This window comes from Aquarana catesbeiana, linkage group LG01 (assembly GCF_042186555.1).
Source record: "Aquarana catesbeiana isolate 2022-GZ linkage group LG01, ASM4218655v1, whole genome shotgun sequence".
NCBI classification, from domain to species: Eukaryota; Metazoa; Chordata; class Amphibia; order Anura; family Ranidae; genus Aquarana; species Aquarana catesbeiana.
In genome coordinates, this window is record NC_133324.1 from 870,141,031 (window position 1) to 870,160,905 (window position 19,875).

General features: G+C 42.8%; 1 protein-coding gene and 1 pseudogene across 1 annotated transcript in view; both read left to right on the plus strand.

Moving 5' to 3' along the window:
- Nucleotides 1–19,875, plus strand: part of BOD1L1 (biorientation of chromosomes in cell division 1 like 1) — a 119,444-nt gene that overhangs the window by 42,345 nt on the left and 57,224 nt on the right. Inside the window, exons 5-9 of the mRNA XM_073609958.1 lie at nt 6,861–7,013; nt 7,374–7,531; nt 8,943–9,057; nt 17,814–17,949; nt 18,468–18,531. Of these exons, the coding sequence (XP_073466059.1) occupies nt 6,861–7,013; nt 7,374–7,531; nt 8,943–9,057; nt 17,814–17,949; nt 18,468–18,531 (626 nt within the window). The remainder of the gene's footprint in view (nt 1–6,860; nt 7,014–7,373; nt 7,532–8,942; nt 9,058–17,813; nt 17,950–18,467; nt 18,532–19,875) is intronic.
- Nucleotides 13,680–13,798, plus strand: LOC141125094 (5S ribosomal RNA; annotated as a pseudogene).

Consider the following 19,875-nt stretch of genomic DNA (forward strand, 5'->3'; position numbering starts at 1 on the left):
TAGCCTCTAGACTTCTTTTACAAGCAGTGGGAGGGAATGCCCCCCCCCAACGTCTTCCGTGTTTTTCTCTGGCTCTCCTGTCTCAACAGGGAACCTGAGAATGCAGCCGGTGATTCAGCCAGCTGACCATGGAGCTGATCAGAGACCAGAGTGGCTCCAAACATCTCTATGGCCTAAGAAACCGGAAGCTACAAGCACTTCATGACTTAGATTTTCACCGGATGTAAACAGCGCCATTGGGAAAGCATTTTATCACACCGATCTTGGTGTGGTCAGATGCTTTGAGGGCAGAGGAGAGATCTAGGGTCTAATAGACCCCAATTTTTTCAAAAAAAGAGTACCTGTCACTACCTATTGCTATCATAGGGGATATTTACATTCCCTGAGATAACAATAAAAATGATTAAAAAAAAAAATAAAAAAAGAAAGGAACAGCTTAAAAATAAGAGAAAAAAGCAAAAAAATAATAAAAAAAAAAAAAAAAAAGCACCCCCTGTCCCCCCCACTCTCGCGCAAAGGCGAACGCAAGCGTCTGGCGTCAAATGTAAACAGCAATTGCACCATGCATGTGAGGTGTCACCGCGAACGTCAGATCGAGGGCAGTAATTTTAGCAGTAGACCTCCTCTGTAAATCTAAAGTGGTAACCTTTAAAGGCTTTTAAAAATGTATTTAGTTTGTCGCCACTGCACGTTTGTGCGCAATTTTAAAGCATGTCATGTTTGGTATCCATGTACTCAGCCTAAGATCATCTTTTTTTATTTCATCAAACATTTGGGCAATATAGTGTGTTTTAGTGCATAAAAATTTTAAAAAGTGTGTTTTTTCCCCAAAAAATGCGTTTGAAAAATCGCTGCGCAAATACTGTGTGAAAAAAAAAAAAAATGATACACCCACCATTTTAATCTGTAGGGCATTTGCTTTAAAAAAATATATAATGTTTGGGGGTTCAAAGTAATTTTCTTGCAAAAAAAAATAATTTTTTCATGTAAACAAAGTGTCAGAAAGGGCTTTGTCTTCAAGTGGTTAGAAGAGTGGGTGATGTGTGACATAAGCCCCCCCCCCCAAATGACCCCATTTTGGAAAGTAGACACCCCAAGCTATTTGCTGAGAGTCATGTTGAGTCCATGGAATATTTTATATTGTGACACAAGTTGCGGGAAAGACAAATTTTTTTTTTTTTTTTTTTTTGCACAAAGTTGTCACTAAATGATATATTGCTCAAACATGCCATGGGAATATGTGAAATTACACCCCAAAATACATTCTGTTGCTTCTCCTGAGTACGGGGATACCACATGTGTGAGACGCGTACGGGACCCCGAAAACCAAGCACCGCCTTCAGGCTTTCTAAGGGCGTAAATTTTTGATTTCACTCTTCACTGCCTATCACAGTTTCGGAGGCCATGGAATGCCCAGGTGGCACAAACCCCCCCCCCCCCCCCCCCCCCCCCAAATGACCCCATTTTGGAAAGTAGACACCCCAAGCTATTTGCTGAGAGGTATAGTGAGTATTTTGCAGACCTCACTTTTTGTCACAAAGTTTTGAAAATTTTAAAAAGAAAAAAAAAAAATGTTTTTTCTTGTCTTTCTTCATTTTCAAATACAAATGAGAGCTGCAGAATACTCACCATGCCTCTCAGCAAATAGCTTGGGGTGTCATTTGGGGGGGGGGGGGGGTTGTGCCATCTGGGCATTCCATGGCCTCCAAAACTGTGATAGGCAGTGAAGAGTGAAATCAAAAATTTACACCCTTAGAAATCCTGAAGGCGGTGATTGGTTTTTGGGGCCCCATACGCGGCTAGGCTCCCAAAAAGTCCCACACATGTGGTATCCCCATACTCAGGAGAAGCAGCTAAATGTATTTTGGGGTGCAATTCCACATATGCCCATGGCCTGTGTGAGCAATATATCATTTAGTGACAACTTTGTGCAAAAAAAAAAAAAAAAAAATTGTCACTTTCCCGCAACTTGTGTCAAAATATAAAATATATTCCATGGACTCAACATGCCTCTCAGCAAATAGCTTGGGGTGTCTGCTTTCCAAAATGGGGTCATTTAGGGGGGTTTTGTGCCATCTGGGCATTTTATGGCTTTCAAAACTGTGATAGGTAGTGAGGAGTGAAATCAAAAATTTACGCCCTTAGAAATCCTGGTGATTGGTTTTCGGAGCCCCGTACGCGGCTAGGCTCCCAAAAAGTCCCACACATGTGGTATCCCTGTACTCAGGAGAAGCAGCTGAATGTATTTTGGGGTGCAATTCCACATAGGCCCATGGCCTGTGTGAGCAATATATCATTTAGTGACAACTTTTTGTAAATTTTTTTTTTTTTTTTCTCTCTTTTGTCATTATTCAATCACTTGGGACAAAAAAAATAAATATTCAATGGGTTCAACATGCCTCTCAGCAATTTCCTTGGGGTGTCTACTTTCCAAAATGGGGTCATTTGGGGGCAGGGTTTGTACTGCCCTGCCATTTTAGCACCTTTTACCAAAGACATGTGGCCGAATACATTTTAGCCTAAATGTATGACTAAAATTGAGTTTATTGAATTTCTTTTTATAACAAACAGTAGAAAATATCTTTTTTTTTTTTTTCAAAATTTTAGGTCTTTTTCCGTTTATAGCACAAAAAATAAAAACGGCAGAGGTGATCAAATACCATCAAAAGAAAGCTGTATTTGTGGGAAGAAAAGGACGCAAATTTCGTTTGGGTACAGCTTTGCATGACCGCGCAATTAGCAGTTAAAGCGACGCAGTGCCAAATTGGAAAAAGTCCTCTGGTCCTTAGGCAGCATAATGGTACGGGGTTGAAGTGGTTAAAAAGAAAACGCACCGGTGAGCTCAGCAACACCAAAAGACCCGGAAGACCATGGAAAACAACTGTGGTTGATGACCGAAGAATTCTTTCCCTGGTGTAGAAAACACCCTTCGCAACAGTTGGCCAGATCAAGAACACTCTCCAGGAGGTAGGTGTATGTCTGTCAAAGTCAACAATCAAGAGAAGACTTCACCAGAGTGAATACAGTGGGTTCACCACAAGATGTAAACCATTGGTGAGCCTCAAAAACAGGAAGGCCAGATTAGAGTTTGCCAAACAACATCTTAAAAAGCCTTCACAGTTCTGGAACATCCTTTGGACAGATGAGGCCAAGATCAACTTGTACCAGAGTGATGAGAAGAGTATGGAGAAGGAAAGGAACTGCTCATGATCCAAAGCATACCACCTCATCAGTGAAGCATGGTGATGGTAGTGTCATGTTGTGGGCATGTATGTCTGCCAATGGAACTGGTTCTCTTGTATTTATTGATGATGTGACTGCTGACAAAAGCAGCAGGATGAATTCTGAAGTGTTTCGGACAATATTATCTGCTCATTTTCAGCAAAATGCTTCAGAACTCCTTGGACGGGGCTTCACAGTGCAGATGGACAATGACCCGAAGCATACTGCGAAAGCAACCAAAGAGTTTAAGAGAAAGAGGTGGAATGTTATGCAATGGCCAAGTCAATCACCTCACCTAAATCCGATTTGAGCATGCATTTCATTTGCTGAAGACAAAAGTGAAGGGAAAATGCCCCAAGAACAAGCAGGAACTGAAGACAGTTGCAGTAGAGGCCTGGCGGAGCATCACCAGGGAAACCCAGCGTCTGGTGATGTCTATGTGTTGCAGACTTCAGGCTGTAATTGACTGCAAAGGATTTGCAACCAAGTATTAGTGAAAGTTTGGATGATTGTTAATCCCATTACTTTGGTCCCTTAAAAAGTGGGAGGCGCATATACAAACTGTTGTAATTCCTGCACTGTTCACCTGATTTGGATGTAAATACCCTCAAATGAAAGCTGAAAGTCTGCAGTTAAAGCACATCTTGTTTCATTTCAAATCCATTCTGGTGGTGTATAGAGCCAAAAAGATTAGAATTGTGTCGATGTCCCAATATTTATGGACCTGACTGTATATGTATAGCCTGTGGCCCTGTCAGAGCTTATACATCTTGACCCCATATCTGGCACGCTTGCTGGGAACATACTATTTGAAAAACAAGCAGCCAGAAAATGTAATCGGGGACTCATCAATGCAGACAACTTGATTGGGAATAAACTGCTGCAAAGTGTTTGAAGTGGTTTACGAGAGGCCGAATTTTGTAGAGCCGATCGTATCCAGGGTCTCCACGAGGGCGACAGAGTTCATTGACGTTGAAGTGTATGGACCAAAAGATCTGCTTGTATCGTGCCCTGGCCATGGAGGCAGAGAACAGGGGCATATGGTAAATTGGGTCGGTGGACCAATATGACCGCAACATACTCATTTTAACTATGCCCATGTCGAGGGAAAGGTCTTGAATTCGGAAACCGTAATTGGTTTCCAATCTCTGGCAAGGGAGGCCTGGGGATTAGCAGAGATGAATTGACCAGCATACAAATTACTTTGGTCCACAATAGATCTATAGAGTTCTTCCGTGAAAAACAGCAAATAAAAATCAAGTGACATAAAATCAACTGTTTCCACCTGAATTCTGGGTTGGCCAGTGAATGGAGGAAGTGCGGGTGCTGCAGAAGTAGTGGGCTCCCAATCAGGATTGGTGATTTCTGCAGGAAGGGCACTATGGGCACGACGTGCTTGTCTTTGTCTTCTTGGTGGCAGCAGGACCCTACTTGTGCTTGCAACCTCGCCAGCTTGAACTGCACTTATGGGACTCTCCATGTCACCACGTGATACTGCAGTGCTGGATGTATGACCAGGGTGTACTAGGCCGCTGGTGATTGCCAGTTCACCAGAAGGATGAGCGGCATGAATACTTCTATGCTCCATGCGAGAGCCTTGCGTTTTTTTGCACCTCAAAAACAGAAGAACTGGGTCGGGTACGCCTGACCTTGGCAGGGACCACAACTCCGTCGTCAGAGCTATCTGTCATGGAGCCGCTGTTGTCTACAGGATCGTATTCTGAGCCTGAATCTGACAATGAGTGATTTCCTCTTCACTATCTGTCATGCTCAGAAACGTGTAGGCCTCTTCACTAGTGTACCTTCGATTTGCCATTTTGGGCTCTAAATTTACTAGTATACTAGTGAGACTCACAGGAAAAATAGCTCCTAGGCTGTCAGCAACTGTATCAAATGCTACCAAAAAAAACTGTTAGCGATTGCAGGGATCAGGCCTGACTCTGCGAACACTGCAGTTTGTGTCTTAGTGTTTTGTAAGTGACAGTGATCGATCGATACTGCACTTGGGTGGGCTGGGCTGGGCGGAGGGGCAAAACGCAGGTGCTAGCAGGTGTCTGGGCTGATCCCACTAACTGATATCACCCGCCGGGTGTTCAGGGGGTTAAACCTTTATTGGGTAATAGGTGGGTATAAAAAACAAACTAACTAGCGTCACCCGTAACACTTATACGGTGATCACTGGTGAAAGGGTTAACTAGGGGGCAATGGGGGGGGGGGGTTAAACCTTTATTAGGTCGTATATGGGGGAGCCTGACGCAATAAAAAGCTGACGGTGAACCTAAATAACTGGCTAACTAGCGTCACCTGTGACACTTATACGGCCATCAGAAAATTTATTGCTTGGTGACACTGATGACAGGGGATGTAAGGGCTAACTGGGGGGCGATCAAGAGTTAAACCTTTGTTAGGGGGGTACCCTAGACCTAAAGGGGCCTACCACTAACTGCCCTAACGCTTATAACTGTCACAAAATGACACCAATGCAGTGAGCAGTTAAAAAAAAAAAAAATGAAAACTGCTATTGGTGTCACTGTGACCTAGGGGTGATTTGTGTGCCTGTGTGTACTAGTGTGCTGTTGGTGCAAACTCAGTGATGTCTTCTTTCCTCAGACTCCGGAATGAAAAGGCTGCACGAGGAGAGATGACCTTACTTCCTCTGCTTCTGTTTACAGTTTCAGCTTCCCATTTGTCAGGAGCGATTGCGAGGGAGTGGCCATGAATTGGTGGCCTCCCCCTCAGCGCGAATCGCTCCTGGAACGAAGCCGACTGCCGCAGGCACCGGGAGGCAGGGACGTACAGGTTCGCCCATATGCCTGCCCGTGCCATTCTATCGACGTGCGGCGGTCGGCAAGTGGTTAAACCAGTTTTTTTGTTTGTTTTTGGTGAAAAAGATATTGCCTAAATAAAAGCTGACAATTGTGCACCTCTAACTGCTCCTTCTGCACGACAGAAGTGGATCTCAAAGTCACGATTTGTCTCAAAAAATTGTTGGGTTGGGGGTGTTTTAAACTAAAAGCTAGGACATGCCCAGTCTGCTGCAGTTTACATGCTTCTAAAACTACCCAAAGTAATTGGAAATATCCTACTCCTAATGTGTGGGTAAGGTCAGGGCTCTGTTGTTCTGGAATCAGACACAGAATAGTGTATAAGGAAGCAGACCAAAGGGTGGCAGCAATGCTGAATAATATAAGACTGAACAAATGCATTTTAAAAAATAACACATTTTGAGCGAGTCTCAAGGTTGATCTACAAATCCATGAAATCTGTAATTACAGCAGTTTAAAAAATCTGAAAGAATTTTGTGTAATTTACAGAGATGGGGGGGGGGGATGTCTGCTTATTAATGGTGTTTGTCTCTCAGAAACCAGCACTTTGGCTTTTCTGAATTCAAAAAGCAATACTTTTCAGTGCACACCACTGCCACATAGCGGTATTTGCTAACTTAATGGAAAACAAGGCAAATTGGCTAGTCTGCGCATTGGGATTGTGTTGGGCAAAGCTTCCAGTGTAGCCCAAAACAGATTTTGTAAATGGACCTTAAAAAGTGTAGTATGTATAAAGAGTGTATAGTTTTTGTATAAAGAATGATACCAGTCAGGCCTATTTAATGTTTTTCCCATCTTGTTTTTTTGTTGTAGAGTGCCCATCTATTGATTCAGACCTGGATACTCTGTCAGACGTGACGGTTAGTTCAGTCCACACCAGCGACTTGTCCTCATTTGAAGAAGAGAGCGACGATGAAGATGAGGCTGTGTCAGACAGCACAGAAGAGGGTGAAATTACTTCTGATGGTAGGTTTATAGCTGATTCTCATTTCTGATAAAATAAGAACAGCAGCTTAATTCTATTTTTTCATTTTTAGTGTGAAGTGGAGCTTTTGCTTTATATGCTTTCTCTTCACTACAGCGTGTGATCATATCTGTTTGAGTATGACTGGGGGGGGGGGAGATTGGAGCATTACTGTACATCTAGTTACTTATGGCTTACTATGCACATTTAATTTGATGCTAAAAATCATGCTTCTATTGTCATCTGGTGTTTTTTACTTTTTGGGTTAATGGTTTATTGAATTAATAATAAAAAAAGTGAGTTTTCTCTCATTTTGTGACCCTGTTTGACACCTGTATTAATCCTTTTTTGCTTTACTTCAGATGAAGAGAAAGCAGCTACTCAAAATAAAGCTGGTGAAGCGGGCGAAACCAAGGCAAAGGGCACTCGGCACTCCTATGTGCACAAACCGTACCTGTATTCTAAGTACTACAGTGACTCTGATGATGAGCTGACTGTGGAGCAGCGCAGACAGTCTGTGGTAAGGTTATGCTTCTCTTAACACACAGGCTGTCAGTAATCTATTTTCCAATTCTAGTAAAGGAACGTCCCTGCATGTTAGCCTTTGTGTCCATGCACATGTAGGCCTTTATAAGAGTTTAGCAGCAGGGAAGTTTATAGACAATTAAAAAAAAAAAAAAAAAAAAACTGGCTGAAAAAATGCCTAAACACGCCTAAGAGGTAGGAGTGATTAGCGATTTGAGCATTTTGTTAATTTCAATGACCAGTATAATTTAATATAGGCTTGATGCTCCTAAACACGTTTTTCAAAAACGTCGCTTAGGTGCATTTTTGAAGCTGCTATTCTCCTCCCAGGAGAAAAACGTTTAGATGAAGCCTAAGGCCCCTTTTACACGGGTGACTCCGTGCAGCGGATTCTGCTTGTTCAGCTTGGGGGTCGTTCTGCTGATTCCTGCTGAGCAGGCAGATGACAGGTCCTGTCCACTCCACTGTGCAGAACGGACACAGTCCCGCTCTCCTCTAAGGAGAAATTGGTTGGAGATGGATCGCCTGTCCGTTTCCATCCAATCCGCCATTTGTTCCTGGACAAATGTTCCACACATTATTGAACCCAGTGGGATAATGTACTAGCCAGGAGTTTAGTAACTACCAGTGACTTAGTAAAGTCATTGGTAAAGGCAACCAGCAGATATCTTTTAGAAAAGTTAACGTTAAGAGCTGATTCAAACTCTAGTGATGCATTGTAAAGTGTAAAAATGTGTTGTATTAAGGCATCCCATTGATTATGAATGGACTGCCTAAGCACCACAACAGAAAAACACACATGACCCTTTTTTAGCAGTCCACCATGTGTGCTGTGCTTTGCGCTCTACTGTAGAGAGTGTTGGGGTGTCACCCCATTTAATGGAATCGCAGTGAATTGCACATAGAGCAGTTGCGTTGCTGGAACACATACATTTTACTGTGTTGCTGCGATGCACATGTGTGAAGTGGCTCTAAAACTGAAAAAATTCTTAAAATGCCTTACGAATCACTTTATTTCAGTGGTCAGGTGACCTCAGAGCTCGATGCTGCTGCCTCTTCAGCAGGGTGGGGGGCGGCGCATGACTAAGCAAATCTACTCTTGTGATGGCACAACTTGGTGTACATTTATGATATGGTGGTAATTTACCTCAGCTCGGTTCCGGTCAACTCTCAGAGAAAAAACATTTCCTCAGACAGCCTGTTTATCACCTTCCCCCCTGGCCTGTGGAAGAATGACGGCCGGGTGGTGGCTTTACTGTTCTGAGTGGATGTCCTATGAGTATGCATACCAGCCCATTATAACCTAAACTGCCGAGGGGATTTTTATTTTTTTTTTTTTTTTTGCTACTTATATGCTATAATTATGACAGGTTGGATTGGCTTTATCTTGAATTTACTTCTTGCAGGCCAAGGAAAAGGAGGAAAGACTGTTAAGGCGGCAAGTAAAACGAGAGCGATTGGAAGAAAAGCGCAAACAAAAAGCAGCGGAGAAAGCCAAGGCTTTGAGAATGAAGAATCAAGGTAGGATATCTGGAAAGGGTTTAAACAAGATAAATGGTTCTGCCTAGAAAAATACAGGGCTTGGACAAAAACACCAGGAAACACCAGGTAAAAGAGCAAAATTGTTACCCAATATGGTGTTGACTGCCTTTTGGCATCCAAGACATCCTGAATTCTCTTGGTAATAGAGCAACATGTATTGGATAGAAAAAATCTACACACCTCTGTTAAAATGTCAGGTTTCTGTGATATGAGACCCAGAGAAATCATTTTAGAACCTTTTCCCACGTTTAATGAAACTGTACAACAATTGAAAAATAAACTGAAATCTTTTAGGAAGGGGAAGTAAAAATAACACTAAAGTGTGGTTGCATAAGCATACTGGGGATGTAACTGTTCAGAATTAAGCAATCACATTCAAACTCATGTTAAATAGGAGTTAGTACACACCTGCCATTATTTTTAAAGTGCCTCTTATTAAGCGCAAATTAAGTCCAGCTGTTCTAGTAGGTCTTTCCTGACATTTTCTCAGTCGCATCCTACAGCAAAAGCCATGGTCCGCAGAGAGCTTCCAAAGCATCAGAGGGATCTCATTGTTAAAAGGTATCAGTCAGGAGAAGGGTACAAAAGAATTTCCAAGGCATTAGATACACAATGGAACACAATGAAGACAGTCATCAAGTGGAGAAAATATGGCATAACAGTGACATTACCAAGAACTGGACGTCCCTCCAAAATTGATGAGAAGAAAACTGGTCAGGCAGGCTGCCAAAAGGCATACAGCAACATTAAAGGAGCTGCAGGAATATCTGGCAAAGTACTGGCTGTGTGGGACATGTGACCACAATCTCCCATATTCTTCATACGTATGGGGTAGAGTGGCGAGATGGAAGCCTTTTCTTATTCCAGAAAAAACATCCAAGCCCGGCTACATTTTGCAAAAACACATCTGAAGTCTCCCAAAAGCATGTGGGAAAATGTGTTATGGTCTGATGAAACCAAGGTTGAACTGTTTGGCACAAAAACTGCACATCACCCAAAACACCACACCCACTGTGAAGCATGATGGTGGCAGCATCATGCTTTGGGGCTGTGTTTCTTCAGCTGGAACAGGGGCCTTGGTCAACATAGAGGGAATTATGAATAGTTCCAAATACCATTCAATATTGGCACAAATCCTTCAGGCTTCTGCTAGAAAGCTGAAAATGAAGAAGAACTTCATCTTTTAGCATAACGACCAAAAGCATACATCCAAATCGACAAAGGAATAGCTTCACCAGACGAATTAAAGTTTTGGAATGGCCCAGCCAGAGTCCAGACCTGAATCTGATTGAAAATCTGTGGGGTGATCTGAAGAGAGCTGTGCACAGGAGATGCCCTCGCAATCTGAAATATTTGGAGTGTTTTTGCAAAGAAGAGTGGTCAAATATTGCCAAGTCAAGATGTGCCATGCTGATAGACCCGTACCCAAAAAGACTGAGTGCTGTAATAAAAAATATATTTATTATAAATATAATTAAATCAAAAGGTGCTTCAACAAAGTATTAGTTTAAGGGTGTGCACACTTATGCAACCATATTTTAGTTTATTTTTACTTCCCTCTGCCTAAAAGATTTCAGTTTTTGTTCAGTTGTACAGTTTATAGGTCATATTAAAGGTGGAAAAGGTTCTGAAATTATTCATCGTTATTTTTTTACATCACAGAAACTTTTAACAGGGGTGTGAAGACTTTTTATGTCCACTGTAAGTTTTTGAGGGATAATGGAATCTGATGCCTCAAAAATCATTCCAGTTCTCGCGGAGGTGCCAGAGGCAAAAAACTGACCTGAACCTTGTACTCCAAAATTGACCATAGTGGCTCTATGATATTGAGGTCTGGGGACTGCAGCGCCCAGGGCAGGTGCAAGACTTTTTTGTCTCCATGCTTGTCAAACCACAATTTGACAATGGCAGCTATGTGAATCGGAGCATTTTTGTCTTGGTAAATGGCACGGTCTTCTGGAAGCTGTCTGTACCATGTGGTGCACATGGTTGGCCAAAATTTGTACCTAGTCAATGGCAGTGACTCTACCTTTTCAAGGTGATGGGGCCTTCAGAAGACCAAGATATGGCTCTTTCCGCTATGCTTTACCGTTGGCACGAGACAGTCCTGGTCGTAAGCTTGGGATGGTGTTTGCCACTTGTAAACCCGTCCGGTGGTTGGGAACAGTGTGAAGCTAGATTAATCGGATCATAGTACAGTCTTCCATTGATCGATAGCCATTGATTTATGGGTCTTGCGCCACACTCTCTTCTGAGCATTAATATCAGTCACTAGTGGTTTGGCAATTGCAGCTTGCTTTTGAATGTTTTGCTTATGTTCCCTCTGCACAGTTTTTGTGGACATGGGCTTTAGAAGACTGAGATTGAGCTCTGCAGTCACTTTTGCAGCAGTTTTCTTTTCATAGATCAGGGGACACAGAGCCAGTAGTAGTAGTTACTATGTGGGTTATAGGCCACCTTCAGGTAATGGACACTGGCACGCCCTAAGACAAAAAGTGCACTCCCTATATAACCCCTCCCACTACTGGGAGTACCTCAGTTTTTTTTCGCCAGTGTCTAGGTGTTGGTCACGGAGTAAAGATGTGCTGAGCTCCTCTGGAGCAATCCTTGCTGGTGCTATAGCTATGCAGACGGATCCATTCAAGGTGTCTTTCTGGCCGAATTGAATGGTACCCGGGCTTCGTGTCTGAAGAAACAAGGTTTTTGCCTGTGAATGCTTCTATGTTGAGAGCTGGACCCCAGGATCCAGTACTTTTTGGTATTAAGGCCATAAAGTTTACTACCAGTGGTGCTATTGCAGGTCCAGGATTGTGGGTTTCCTCGAGGATCCCCCGCTCCTGAAGGTTTAACGGAACCCACCGTCAAGGGTGAAGATTAGGTTTGTTGGTTTACCACAGAAAACCCTGCGGCGGGAAAGGTAAATGGAGTTTTTCTAAGAAATTTTTAAAATTTTCTTATGAATTGTCTCCTTTTAAAGTAAACGTTGTTATGCCTAAGTGTCACCACTGGGGGCTGTATGGCGCACGTACCTTCTCATGCTTTGCTCAGAGATCACGCTGTGTCACAGAAGCAGCAGACTTTTTCTCCAGCCAGCAGGCAGACCTCCGGTAAGTTTTTTTTGGGGGGTTTTTGCTTCCTCCATACCCCCGCCTGCACTGAACTCTTCCCCTCTTCATGAGGCTGAGTATAAGGGAGAACTGAAAACTATCAGCAATGCCGTTTTCTTTCACCGCCTCTGTACGGGGCTGCTTCCAGGTCTCCTCCACGCCATCCCTCCCTCACTAAAAAGCCGATCCCGTCGGATCGGAGGCCCATGCTTGCAAGGGAAAACTCTTTTTGAAAGAGAAGGGGGGGGGGGGGCTGCGATATGAGGTGGGGGCGAGGCTTAGCGCGGCGTTGGCGTCCTCCAACGCGGGAGTGTTTTTAAAAGAAAAAAAAAACTCCATTTGTGCTGGCTGCAAAATTGTCGCAGAGACATGAGAGCAAAGGGAGTATGAAAGAGGTTGGTGACACAGGCATTTCCTGCTTAACACATTTACTATTTGCATGAGGCTGAGCATTAATAGCAGCAGCAGTGGCTAGACTATTGCTCAAGCAGTGGATGCGATTTCTTCTGATAATACCTCTGCTTAGTGCATCGGGCTAAGATCAGAAGGGAGGTTAAAACACCCCCAAAATAGAGCTAAAAGGGTCCCCCTCAAGCTCTGGAAAGCCTACTCATCTCTACAAATGGCATCCTCCTCTGAGCTGGAGTGGCTGGTCAGAATGAGCATCAGGGCCATGAAATGTTTGCAACTGTTTTCAGCACTGCAGCCCCTGTGTATTTTACCAAAAGATTTTTTTTCCCCTCAGCCATGATGGGTTTAAAAAAAAAAAAAAAAAAAAAAAAAAAAAGTTTAGCGACTTTACTGGTTCTCTTCCATTGCCCAGGACCCTCAAACTGAGGAACTAGGGGCGGGAGAAGACGAATCCCCTCAGGGGACCGTGGTGAGGCTGATGACTCCTCTTCTTGAGCTGGTTTCAATCTTAAGATTGATGGTGCAATTTCTTTCTGTATGGTATGCTCCCTTAACTGAGTGTTTTGTTCGCTAAAGCCTCCTCAAACTGTGCATGCCTTTTTCTGTCCATTATTGTTGGAAAAGCTTTTTTGTATCTGAGAGAATCTCCCAGATAAACATTATTAGTCCTCCTAAAGTTTTTTTACACTTTTTATCCTATAGTGGAGGAAATTCACTAAGTAGAGTATACCAGCAATTAACGCTGCTATATCCTCTGTGAATAAGAGCTTTTGTTCGGCAGACAATGCTCAAATGCTTAGGCATCCAACGGATAAAATGTTGGAATTTCTGTTAAAACAAAAAAAAACAAAAAAAAAAAACAACCCACTTTCTCTGGCAGATTGAGCAGCCTACGCTGACAGTAATTGCTTAATCATTGTGAGGCCAGTTTAACAGGTGTTCAGGTATCCTGCTCAGCAGGCCCAGGACCTGGCAGCTTTATGTTTGCAATAATTGCTTTGCGAGTTTCTATTGTAGAACCTCCCACAAGGTCCTCATGCAGGTGCTTGCTTATAAACTAGCCAAACTCACAACTGCTGAGATGCCTATGGCCACATCACCCTGAAAGCGCCCGATCTCGTCTAATCTCAGAGGCTAAGCAGGGTCAGGCCTGGTTAGTACCTGTATGGGAGATCGCCTGGGAATACTAGGTGCTATACACAGTTCTGTGCACATTGTTGCTAACACAAACAGCTAAACACATGAGTGCAGGAACACACGTCAGCGGAGGATAAACCTTCCTTTCACCATGCAGAAGCTCCTGGCTAGTCTACCTTTTGCGGTGAAACAGCTATTTGAAAATGTTTGGATAATTCATCCAAAGAAATTCTAGTGGGAAAAGTACCCACTTTTTGCCATCTTTAAGTAAAGGAGTAAATCTATTTTCATTTTTAAAGCTCCTTTTGTGCCAGGGGCATCAGCCTCCAGGCAGTCACGATGGCTTTCGCCGTCCGGTTCAAAAGGTAATCCTTAGAATTAATCCCAGGGACAAAAGAGGTCTTGGGGGAGGAAACCTACAAGATACCGAAGCCTCCTTTTATGAGGAGGTGCCCCGCTCGCTTAATAGAGGGAATTCTTCTGCTGTTCTCAAGGATATGACAGGAAGACGAATAGGGACTTCCTCAATAGCTCTAAGGTACAAGCTGGAGTTTCAAAAGTTCCCGTCTCCTCGTTTTTTCTCAGACCAAAACGTTCCTAAGGATCCAGAGAAAAAAAGAAGTCTTTCTCTTAAGCATTGGACCATTTTTTTTTGGCAAAAGTGGTCATGGTGGTCCCCATGTAAGAGCAGAGGTTGGGGTTTGGTTAAATGGACATTCTGGATCTCAAAGATCTAAACTCTTCCCCGCTCACCTGATATTTCTACGCTTAAAGGTAGAAAATCTTCATTTCCAGTTTGTAGCTCTACCTTTTCGGGCAAGCTACTGCACCTCGAGTGTTTATAAAGATCCTGGCTCCTCCTTTAGCCAGGTTAAGGGGTCAAAGTATAATGATACTAGCCTACATAGACGATCTACTCTTGATAGATCAATCGGTAGCCCGTTTAAACCAAAGTCTGGTCACCACAGTCAGCTACCTGGTTACTTTAGGTTGGCTCCTCAACCTAGAAAAATCCTCCTTAAAACCATCAAGGAGATTGCAGTACTTAGGGCTGATCATAGATAGTCCAGAAAAGGGTATTTTTGCCCCAGGAAAGAATCGGTTCCTTAAAGGAAATGATTTGGTTGGTCAAAACAAAGAAGAATCCTTCTATTCATCTTTGCATGAGTTTATTGGGAAAAATGGTGGCTTCAAATGGAAGTCCAAACTCTGGACTTCCCAATGCGTTTATCTGCCAAAGTGCGTCAGAGCCTCAATTGGTGTTTAATAACCAAAAATCTTCAAAAAGAAAAATCCTTTCTACCGTTACCTGGAAAGTAGTGAAAACAGATGCCAGCCTTTTGGGCTGGGGAGCAGTCCTGGAAGAAGCGTCTGTCCAAGGGAAGTGGTCCAAATCAGAGTTGACCTTGCCCATCAATATTCTAGAGATTCGGGCAGTACACCTGGCCCTAAAGGCCTGGATGCTCAGACTACGGAATTAACCTGTCAGGATCCAATCCAACAATGCCACAGCTGTGGCTTATATCAATCACCAAGGGGGCACGAGAAGTTGTGCGGCCCAGAGAGGTGAATCATGTTCTGTCTTAGGCAAGGGATGTTTTATGCCCATCAGCAGTTTTCATTCCAGAGATGGGGAATTGGCAGGCGGACTACTTGAATCGCCAACAATTGTTCCCAGGAGAATGGTCCCTTCACCCTGACATCTTTCTTTCAATAAGCCAAAAATGGGGAGTTCCGGACGTGGATCTGTTTGCGTCCAGGTTCAACAACAAGATCGACAACTTTGTGTCAAGGACAAGGGATCCGATTGCATATGGAACAAATGCCTTGGTCTTTCCATGGGATCCGTTTTCACTGATCTATGCATTCCCTCCTGTTCTGCTGCTTCCGCGTCTCCTACGCAGGATCAAGCAAGAGGTAAAGGAGGTGATTCTGGTGCCCCAGGAGATCTTTGTTTGCCGAGGTCCTAAGGATGGCGGTAGGGGACCATTGGACCCTGCCCCTGTGGCCAGACCTTCTCTCGCAAAGTCCGTTGTTCCATCCTACCTTACAAATGCTAAATTTAATGGTTTGGCTATTGAGACCCACATTTTAAAGGACCGTGGGCTGTCCGCTTCAGTAGTTTCTACCTTGGTTTAATGCTAGGAAGCCGGCCTCCAGAATCCATATATTAGAGTCTGGAAGGCATATGTCTCCTGGTGTGAATCCAGGGGTTGGCACCCCAGGAAATATATCATAGGTAGGATCCTTGACTTCCTACAGATGTGATCAGTAATGAAGCTGGCCTTGAGTACTATCAAGGGCCAGGTGTCGGCCTTATCTGTGTTTTTTTTTTTTTTTAATGACCACTTGCTTCACACTCTGGTTCGTAACCTTATCCAGGGGGTAACACGTATTAATCCCCCAGTTATGTCACCCCTGAACCCTTGGGACTTAAATTTAGTCCTGTCGGCTTTACAAAAACCACTTTTTGAACCGGTTCAAAATATTCCCTTGATACTCTAGACGAGGGAAATAGTTTTCTTGGTTGCCATATCTTCTGCAAGGAGATTATCAGAGTTGGCTGCTCTTTCCTGTAAAGAGCCATATTTGATTATTCATAAGGATAAGGTTGTATTGCAGCCTCATCCTAATTTTCTACCGAAGGTAGTGTCAGGTTTTCATTTAAACCAGGATATAATTCTGCCTTCATTTTTTTTTTTTTTTTTTTTTTTTTTTTTTTTCCAGAACCTCCATTCTGTGGAAGAAAAGTCACTACATTCTCTTGATGTGGTAAGAGTGGTCAAGGTCTATTTAAAAGCGACTGCCCAGATTCATAAAACAGATGTTTTGTTTGTGTTGCCAGACGGTCCTAAAAGAGGACATGCGGCGTTGAAATCTACCATATCTAAATGGATTTGTCAAGTGATTGTTCAAGCTTATGGTTTAAAGAGGAAAATTCCTCCCCTTATATTAAAGCGCACTCCACCAGGGCTGTTAGTGCTTCTTGGGCAGTGCATCACCAAGCCTCCATGGCTCAGATCTGCAAGGCCGCAACCTGGTCTTCAATCCATACATTTACCAGATTCTATCAAGTAGTTGTAAAAGGTCATGAGGATATCGCCTTTGGGCGCAGTGTACTGCAGGCTGCAGTATAAGTCCTCTAGTCTCTTGGTGCCCTACTTTTATTGTGTCTCCCTCCCTTCAGTTGGCATTGCTATGGGAAATCCCACATAGTAACTACTAGGGCTCTGTGTCCCCTGATGTATGAAAAGAAAATATGATTTTTTTTTTTTAAAACAGCTTACCTGTAAAATCCTTTTCTTTGAAGTACATCACGGGACACAGAGGTCCCTTCCTTATTGGTATTCACGTGTATTGCTTTGCTACAAAACTGAGGTACTCCCATTAGTGGGAGGGGTTATATAGGGAGTGCACTTTTTTGTCTTGGGGTGTGCTAGTGTCCATCATCTGAAGGTGACCTATAACCCACATAGTAACTACTATGGCTCTATGTCCCCTGATGTACTTCAAAGAAAAGGATTTTACTGGTAAGCGGTTTTAAAAATCCTATTTTTCTTATTCTGGGTCACAATTCTGCGCAGTGTCCTTTTTTTGGTCTTTCGGTCGGTTGACCGTGTCAACTGCGCTTATGCTTGTCAAATGATGCTTTCCCGGAAACTGTACGAGCTGCTATAACCTTTGTTGCTGTACCTTGGGACAACGCAAATTGTCAACTTCAGTCACAAAGGCACCAGCTAAGCGGACACCAACAGTTTGCCCTCAGTGAAACTTTGTAAGCTCTGATATGACTCTGTATTACTAGGAACGTATGCAGTGAATGACAAAAATGAGGCTTCCCACCTGTTAGCCAGATGTCTCGTCACACTGTAGAAGCAAAAGAATGTTACATCACTTTTGCTTTCAACGTGAAATGTAGTGTCACATTCACACCTACCAATCATATTTTTGTCCAACCCCTGTAGCTTTTGGCCTTTTTTTTTTTTTTTTTTTTTTTTTTTTTTTTTCCATAAATAAGCCGCAAGATTTAAAATGTAAATTGTTTTTTATTCATGTTTTAACTTTTACTGCATAATATAGGTACATCAAACTCTGTTCATAAATCTCCAAAGGATCAGAAGGCAAAATCTGCCAGTATGAAAGAGGTTCTCAAAGAACAAATGTTTTTAGAAAAGAAAGTTGCAATGAGTAAGAAGAGGAAGAAGGATAGTAGTGGGTATGTTTTGGATTTACTGCTATTTTATTGGTTTTCATTGAGCATACGATGCAGCAAACTTTAAAATTGATGGAAGTAACCCTTTTTACAAACTACATAAAACCATGTTTAATAACCAAGTCTTAGATTCTCACCAGTTTTGTAAGACCGTTTGAAAATTCCTTTCCATTTCTGTTTGGATAAAACAGAGCACTTTAAATGCATCTGTAGGACCTGTGTGAACGTTACCAAATCGCATCATTTTGAAGAAAAAAGTGTGTGTGTATTTAATATTATTATACACTTTCTGAATATTTAAAGTATTTGACATTAGAGGCCCCGCCTCCCGGCCGCGTAACTCATGCGCAGTGTGAATGCAAAACTACAAGGTGAAATGCTTTTAGAGGTTCCAGAAACAAAATATAGTAATTGCACATTTTTTTTACTTGCAAAAAATATGCATTTTTGTTAAAAGTAGAATTTATCCTTTTTAATGTATCCATTATTTAAACAGGTAATTTTCTTCTTTTAATGTCTAGTTCTTTGAAGATAAAAACTGATGTTCTTGATGAAGACTCTAGAGATACCCAAAAGTCCAATGAGGTGAGTGATCCACAAGTAATTCAAAATCCCCTCATTGGAAGTACTATTAGGAATGTACTGTCCGTGAAAGCTTATAGGAATGATCAGTATATCCTAAGATCTAATCAGATAAAATCATATGCAAATCTGGAATTTTCATGAAATAGTTGAACTTGGACTCATCTCTTCTACTGCTGAACCTCCCTTTTGGTCAGTGAAGCTGTCCAAGGAATGCTTAGACGGAAGGTGGAGGCAAGCTTATATTTTTTGGGGAAAAAGTTGAGATATACATATAATTTTAGCTCTCAATCATGGATCAACTTATTTTGATTAAAAGAAAATATTTTTGTTGAAAATGATCCTCTGCTTGGGCAGTTTTTCCTCATAGGCTTAGTTTTCGCTAACTACTACTGTTTATGGCTGGTTTAACATAATGGACACTTGAGTTCTCTAATTGGACAAGAGTATTCACAGGTGAGCAGGGTTCATCCTGTAGGTCAGTCTAGTAACCAAGTGGAACTAATTGAGATTGGCACAGTGGAGTGTTTTACAGCTAATAAAAGGTAACAGACACCTTGTACATGATCTGGGACAGGAATTTTCAGTTTTAACCCAGTTTCTTTTTGTCAGTTTCTCTTTTTAATGCAATCTTCCATTAAAGTAATGCTAATATATTTTATATAATGGTAAAATTAAGGCTGGGCGCATACACTAAGAAATGGGAGCGAACGATGGTCTGGTATTCCTCGATTTTTCAAAGCAAGTCGAAACGGAGGATGTTACTAAGTGTACAAAATTCTCGAACGACACAGAGTATATGTATGTATGTATGTATGTGTGTGTGTATGTGTGTGTGTATGTATGTATATATATATATATATATATATATATATATATACACATGCACAGCGTCTATCTTCATTTGCAGCCTTGGTGTCCATTTGCAGCCTTGCAGTTTGAAAATGGCGCCGCCGGCGCCGAAATACATAGCTGTGACTTGCGGCATCTCTTCGGCCACTTTCGGCTCCACTCGTAGTCCTGCCCGGGATGGGCGTGACTGAGCGGAACGAGCGCCGCCCATATACAGATAGCCGAGTGTACTCGGCTAGGTTCGGCTAGCTCCACTCAGTCACGCCCAGTCCCTGTGTCCATCATAGGGTGGGACTGGTCATGACTGTGAGCGGAGCTAGCCGAACCTACACTCGGCTATCTGTATATGGGCGGCGCTCGCTCCGCTCACAGTCACGCCCATCCTGGGCGGGACTACGAGTGGAGCCGAAAGTGGCCGAAGAGATGCCGCAAGTCACGGCTATGTATTTCGGCGCCGGGGGCGCCATTTTCAAACTCGGCCGGCGATCGCTCCAC